Source organism: Octodon degus, unplaced genomic scaffold (assembly GCF_000260255.1).
Source record: "Octodon degus isolate 3935 unplaced genomic scaffold, OctDeg1.0 scaffold00014, whole genome shotgun sequence".
Lineage (NCBI taxonomy): Eukaryota > Metazoa > Chordata > Mammalia > Rodentia > Octodontidae > Octodon > Octodon degus.
In genome coordinates this window covers 13069505-13077324 of record NW_004524590.1, presented here as the reverse complement: position 1 = coordinate 13077324, position 7820 = coordinate 13069505, and the positions used below count along the sequence as shown (strand labels likewise).

Here is a 7820-nt window from a genome sequence, read left to right as displayed (position 1 = left end):
AAACTATATGACATTTACACATGTGTGTCTGGTTTATTTCACTTATGAGTATATGTTCAAGTGGCATCCACTTCAATATAAAGGCTTCAAGTTTATCATTCTTATTAGCTGAATAATACTCCATTGTGTAAAAATACCATATCTTTTTCAACCATTCCTCAGGTGATGGGCATCTTCATTGTTTCCAGGATTTGGCTATCACAAATTTTGCTGCTGTAAACATAGGCACACATATATCCCTATGATATGATATTTTCAGATCCTTCAGGAAAATTCCCAGTAGAGGAATAGCTGGTTTAATTGGGATTTACAGTCCAACTTTTCTAAGGAGTCTCCACACTGTTTTCCGTAACAATTGCACCAGTCTATATTCCCACCAGCAGTGGAGAGGGGATCCTTTTTCCCCACAGCCTCTCCAACATTTGTTGTTGGTTAATTTTGTAAAACTATCTTAACTATCTTCTGTATACATATATTTTTATCTTTCTTTTCTCTTTCCCCCCATCAGTTTGTTGTTTCTTTTGCAGTTTTTTTCCAGTTCATAATATTTATTGTGCATTTTGATCATATATTCTTACTCAGCTTTTCAGATTAAACAATATGATGTTCACACACATGGGTCTCATATATTTCACTTATAAGTATGTTGAGTTGCATCCATTTACCTATAAAAGCCTCTAGTTTATTCTTCATGGGCAAGTAGTATTGCATTATATTTTTAAGAAACACATTTTTTATCCATTCTTGTGTTGTTTTAATTTGCATCTCTTGAATGGATGACAAATGATGTTGAATACTTTTTCATGTATTTATTTGCCATTGATATTTCTTCTTCTGAGGAATGTGTGTTCATCTCAGATGCCCATTACCATATTGGACCTGTGAAGTGAAGGGGGGGTCAGATTGTTTAAAATGTTTTATATGTTCTAGACAGAAGTCTTTTGTCAGTGGGATAACTGTGTATAATTTTTCCCCATTTGGGGGGTTGTCTTCCCTTTTGGAGATTTCTTTTGTTGTGTAAAAATTTTTTAATAAGGAGAGATCCCATCTGTTGACTCTTTATAATATTACCTTTGCAGTCTGGGTTTTGTTTATGAAGTCCCTGCATCTACCTACATCTTTGAGATTTCTGCCTATTTTCTCTTCCAGTAAATTAAATGCTTCTATTTTAACATTTAGATATTTGATCCATTTTGACTATAGTGCATGGTGATAGACATGGGTCTAGTTTTAGTCTTCAGCATGTGGAGAGCCAGTTTTTTTGGCACCATTTATTAGAGACTTTCAGTCATTATGTTTGGCTCCTTTGTCGCAAGTGGCTGAATGTTTGGGGATGATGTGTATCTCCTCTTCTGTTCCACTGGTATTCTGATATGTTTCTTTTTTCCCAATACCTTGATTTTATCACAGTAGCTTTGTAGTATAATTTCAGGTCTGGGGTTGTGATGACCCTGGCTTGCATTTGTTGTCCAGAATGGCTTTCACTGTTCCCGGTCTTTTCTGCTTTCTTATTCTAGATCACTGTGTTATCCTAGCTCCTAAACTTTAGTTATATCCTCTAGATCTGCAAGGTATTTTAATGATATTTTTTAAAAATTCATTTAATACAGGGGTCTCACTACACAGCTTGGATGCATAATGATCCTCCTGTCTCAGCATCCCCAGTGCTGAGATTACTGGTAAGCACCACCATGCCTACTTTTGGGCCAGCATAGCATGCCCAGGGCTCTGGGGCTGGTACAGCAATCAAGTGCCAGGGATTGAACTCAAGTTCTTGCACTTGCCGGGTAAGAGCTTATTAGATGGCTATCTCCCCAGCCCATTTTAACAGAAATTGGTATTTTGAAATTGCATTAACTCTGCATAGAAGTTTTTGAGCTATGACCATGTTCATAACATTGGTTCTTCCTATCCCAGAGCAAGGGATATTTGTCCAATTTGTGATATCCTCTTAAATCTCTTTTTAGGGTGTTTAAAAATATCAGTGTACACATCTTTTATATCCTTTGTTAGGTTGCTTCCTAAGGTTTTTTTTTTTTTATGATGAAGGGTGTGCTACCACTAATTTCTCTTTCCGTGAGTTTGTTGCTTCTGTACAGGAATGCTATTGACTTTTGAGTGTTGACTTTGTATCTCACTACACTACTGAATTTGGATATTCAATCTACAAATCTTTCGGTTGAGTTCTGAGGATGTTCTATGTAGAGTATCACATCATCTACAAATAATTTAACTTCCTTTCCTATCTTTAGTCCTTTGATTTTTTTTCTCATCTAATTGTTCTGATGTTTCCAGAACTATATTCAATAGGAGTAGTGATACTAGACATCCTTGTTTTGTTCCTGAATTTTGAGTGAAAACTTTCAGTTTGTAACCATTTAATATGCTCTTGGCTTTTGGTTTGTCATAGATGGGTTTTGTAAAATTAAGGTAGAGATCATGTTTCAATTTTCTGTAGGGTTTCTATCATGAATTGGTGTTGACTTTGCCAAATGCTTTTTCAGCATCTCATGATTATGTCATTTTTGTCTTTGCTTCTGTATATGGTGTATTGCATTTATTGATTTGTGCATATTGAACCATTCTTGCATCCCGGGTCTGAATCCTACTTGTTCATGATGTATAATCTTGATGGCTTTTTGCATTCTGTTTGCCAGTATCTTATTGTTTTTGCATCAATGTTCATTAGGGAGATTGGTCTGTAGTTTTCTTTCTTGGTTGAATTCTTCTCTGGTTTTGCAATCAGGGTAATACTTCCTTCCAGGCATTATTTTAGAAGTATTATTTCCCTTTCAATTTCATTGAAGAGTTCCAGCATTAGTGGCATTAGTTCTCTAAATTTCTTGTAAAATTCAGCAGTAAATCTGTCAGGGCCTGGCTTTTTCTTCATTGGTAAATTTTAAATGGTATTTTCATTATTGGCTGATATTGATTTATTTAGATTTTTTTTTTATCTTCTTTAGTTTTGGCAATTTGGTTGTATCTAGGAATCTGTCCATTTCTTCTGTGTTTTACATCTTATTAGAATATAGTTTCTCATAGTAGGTAGTGAGGATTTCCTGAATTTTTGTGGGATCTGTTCCAACTTTCCCCTTTTCCTAGTTGCTTGAATTTATGTTTTTTCTTCCCTTTTAATGAAGTTAGCTAATAGTTTACTAATTTTATTTATTCTTTCAAATGACTTTTTAATTCACTGATTCTTTGTATTGTTTTCTTAGTCTCCACTGCATTATTTTCTCCTCTTACCTTTATAATTTCCTGCCTTGTACAGGCCATGGATTTGATTTGTTCTTTTTCTGGAAGTTTGAAGTTCAATATTAGATTAGTTAAGCTTGATCTGTTTTGTGATTATCTGAGTTTATTGCTATACATTTCCCTCATTAGACTGTTTTCATTGCATCCCATAGATTTTGGTATGTTGTACCAGCATTAAGTAGATATACTTTTTAAATTCCATTCTTGATTTCCTCCACGACCCATTAGTTGTTCAGAAGGTGTTTCATTTCCAGTTGCTAATTTTTCCTAGTTTTTAAAAATTTTTTTTTATATATTTGGCACAGGGTCTTACTCTACAGATCAGATTCATGGTGATCCTCCTGTTTTCAGCACCCCCAGTGTTAGGATTACAGGCATGTGCCACTACACATGGAATATTTCAGTCACTGGTTCAGCATGCTCTGGGAGTGGGGACACTGTGGCATGTGGGACCAAGGATTGAACCCAGGTCTCTGCGCTTGCCAAAGCAGGCGCTTTTTCTGCTGAGCTATCTTGCCATCCCTCCATGTGTTAATGTAGTTTTTGTGCTTTCCTTTGTCATTGATTTCCAGTTTCATTGAGCTATGGTCAGAAAGTATACATAGAATGATTTCTGTTCTTTTATATGTACTTAAGCATGTTTCATCAACTAACATATCCATTTTGGAGAATGACCCATATGCAGCTGAAAGAATGTATATTCTGATGTTCTGTGGTGGAACACTCCACATATTTACTAAGTCTATTTGTTCACAGGCTTTAATTCTAATACTTCTTTTTTGATTTGTTTTTCTAGTTGATCTATCCATTTGTTAGACTGGGGTATTAAAGTCCTCCACTACAATTGTGCTAGTATTTTCATGTCAGTTAATATCTGTTTCACTACATACTTAAAATTGTTCCTCTTTTTGGTATTTTCACTTAAGTATGTAGTGACCTTCTTCGTCTCTTTTGATCAGTTTTGGCTTGAAGTTCACATTCTTTGCAAACAACAGCTACCCCTGTTTGATACCCAGTTAAAAAAAAAAGTCACATGTACTATGCCCAACAAAGATTTACCAGGGAAACTAAAAGAGGTGGAAATGTAACAGAAAATGTACCCCCACCCCACCATCATCCCAGTCAGTATACTTTTGTTTCTTAGTTGGTGAGGTAATAGTTCCTGTTCTACTTCTGGGTATTTCCGTTTCTTAGAAATGGTCAGTCACTGTGATGAATAGCTGGTCACTATTATGCACACTATAAACCAATCCCCACCTGAAAAGCCATTCTGCCTCTGTACTTCCTGCTTGCTTATCCCATAAAAGCCCTAGACCACTAGAAATCAGAGTCTGATATTTTGGGAATGATCTCAATCTATGCCCACTGATGTAAATAAATCTGTCTCCAAATTCTGGGAGTTGTTTTACTGTTTCTGCTTGCCATTGCACTACTATTCAGTTGTGTTCAACTTTTTTTTTTTTTTTTTTGCCTACTGAATCTAATGTTTCCTGATAAAGTGCTTCAGTTTACAAATTTTGATGACCTACTGCTAAGCACATACACATTGATAGCTGTCTTTTTGGAATATTGAGCCTGTTACCATTATGTAATGCTCTTTACCTACAAAGCTTTTTTAAAGTATGCTCTAAAATAGTCTTACTTTATTAATGTAGTGTATCTTTCTCTCTCCTTTTACTTGTGACTATTAAAGTGGAATTTTTAAAAATGTATTTGGTTATCGCAGGGTCTCACTACACAGCTCAGACTTGTGGTGATCCTCCTGCTTTCAACCTCCCCAGCGCTGGGATTACATGCATGCGCCACCACCCCAGACTCTGGCCAGCTACGTCTGTCCTAGGGGTGGGCTGGCGTAGCACATGGAGCAGGGATCGAACCCGTGGTCCCTGCACTTGCCTAAGCAGGGTCTTTAGTCTGCTGAGCTATCTCACTGGCCCTAACGTGGATTTCTTATGGAAAGTGCTTCAGTTTCCAAATTTAAATGACCTATTGGTAAGCACATACATGTAGTTTGGTCTTTTTCTAATCTTCTTTGGCAGTAGACCCTACCTACCTACCTTTTAATACTGGGAATTAAATCTGGAACCTTCACAGTGAGATACAGTCCCAGATATATTTTTTTTAAGATAGGTTCTTGCTAAGGGGTGAAGTGCACTAGGCAGGGCTTGAATTTGTGAGCCTCCTGCATTAGCCTCACATAGTGCTGGGATTACAGATGTGTGCCATCATGCTTGGCTGACAATTTAAATGATGGGTAGTGTTTACAGGTGTTCAGTGATCACTGACAGTTATATTAATATCTGTATTTATTACTGTTGCCCTTGCTCGTTTTTTGTAAAAATCTTATACTTTTTCTCATTTTTATAGTTTTCTTTTATATGGTTTCATATTCAAATTTCGTATTTCTAATATGGTTTATGTTCTTCATAGAAAACCTTCTGACCAAGTCATTTTCCTTCTGATGGACTTAAAAACCTGCAAAGCAGATCTACTGGCAAAAAAATCTCTGAAGTTCTAAGTATTTTTTCTTTTCATTTTTAAGGGGTAATATTGCAAAATATAGAATTGTAGGTTGGAGAGGATACCTACCCCCTCAAAACTAGCTCTTCAATGCTAGTGTTTGACTTTTAAGACATTTATAACAATGAAACATGATAAAATTTTCTCTACAAATTCTCATTCCTTGAATTTTGCTAGGTGACACACATCAATTTCATGCGAAAATTTTTAAAAGCTGCAATCTTCAGCATGATTTGGTATTTCACTTGACTGTCTTCCTGCAAGGTTTCTGAGAAATCAGATGTTTTTCTTCTTTTTTTAATCTTAGCTCTTCTTCAGGTAAGGTGTTCTGTCTCCTTAAAAGTTTTTACAAGATTTTGTCTTCTTAATCACTGTTTTCTGAAATTTAAACAGGCCTAGTTGTATGTTTTTGTTTCCTGGTTTGGCATTTATCTTGTTTGTTGTTCTTTGACCTGTGTGGAGGTCTGGTTTGGTATTTAACATCAGGAGAAAGTCTCAGCTTAAGATACTGCTTTTGTTCCTAATATTTCCATTTCTGGCATCTTATTATTAATATGTATATTATTTTTTGGTACCTGGCATCAAACTCACCACCTCATGCTTGCCAGGCAAACACTGTGCCACTGAGTTATAGGCTAAGGAAATTCCTGGTCTGATGGTTTTAGTATCACAGCCATATATGACTGATTCTGATGCTTGTCAGGTCTTTTCAAACTGCTTTATAAGGCCTTATAGTATACTATGTAATTTTTTCTGGGGGAGCATAATGTATTGGGCAAAAGGAACTGCGGTAAGTAGGGGGACAAAAAGTACTATTTAGTTCTCATCATGGCTTAATTTTGTGGGCTCTGTGCTGTTGACCAGTTAACTAATGTTTCTGTCTCACCTTCCTGTCAGGAGGGACAAAGGTCAGTGCATTCAGTATTTCCCTCTTCCCTGGTAAATTAGGCTCCTGTAATTATACTACTTATGAGGCACCCCTTATTAAGGACAATGTGTTTAAATGTGGATCTTCTTCCCTTTCCACTTAAAGCATTAAGGTGTTTTGGGTTTTTAAAAATATTTATTATGAGGATCTGGTATAAATCCTTAAAGTATTGTAACACAAATAACTTTGTAATAAATTAGTTAAAATATGCACCATAACTCCTTTCCCCTGCATGACTGGGTCCTAAGAGTTTTTAACTCAAATTTGTGCACACTAAGCATCCCAACAATTTGTGCATTAGTTTAATTTTCTTACCCCAGCACTGGCTTCTATGGACATTTCTACTTGTTCCTTTTCTGGTAAGGTGTGATACTTGGCATTCACGTGTATGCCCTATTTCTGAAACATTTAGTCCTTTGATGCTTTTCTGAGCCAACTTTTTTTTTGCTTGTTTACATTTTTTTGTCTTTAATGTTGTATTTTCCTTATTCCAAGGTGAAGGAGGCACCTCATGAAGCTGAGATGGTGTTCATAGCAGGCTGCCCAGCAACTGTGACCTTCCAGGCAAATGTTGACTCCTGGCGGGAACAGGAGAAACAGGAGCCATGATGGTGGGGATACTGATTGGAGTGTTTGTGCTGTGTTGGATCCCCTTCTTTGTGACTGAGCTCATTAGTCCCCTCTGTGCCTCCACCCTCCCCCCCATCTGGAAAAGTGTATTCCTGTGGCTTGGCTACTCCAATTCTTTCCTTAACCCCCTGATTTACACAGCTTTTAACAAGAACTACAACAATGCTTTCAAAAGCCTCTTTACCAGGCAGAGATGAAAGGGACTGGAGACATGGGCGGGGTTGTGAGAAGCAAATGAACTTGCATCTATCAACTTCAGTGATCTGGGAGCCTTCCCTCAAACTTAAACACTAATGTTCTGAAAATCATGCTGTTAGGCCTGGACTATGGAATTAGCTGTGCCATACACTTGCTGCCTCAAGGACAGCCAAAGTTTGGCAACAGGTAACTATGCCCTCTTCTCCTACCTATAGCAGGCATTGCCAATGGATGACTGTACGTCTTCCCACTAAGAAGGAACTCTAAAATTCTTTTCAGGACAACACTT

The 7820-nt window shown here is 36.9% G+C and overlaps 1 protein-coding gene across 1 annotated transcript in view; it reads left to right on the top strand.

Moving 5' to 3' along the window:
* The window catches only part of LOC101560274 (5-hydroxytryptamine receptor 5B), a 136397-nt gene extending 128867 nt beyond the window's left edge, over positions 1 to 7530 (top strand). The window contains 2 exon segments of the mRNA XM_012513630.1: positions 7199 to 7301; positions 7304 to 7530. Coding sequence (XP_012369084.1) covers positions 7199 to 7301; positions 7304 to 7530 — 330 coding nt within the window.
* The last annotated feature ends 290 nt before the right edge of the window (positions 7531 to 7820 follow it).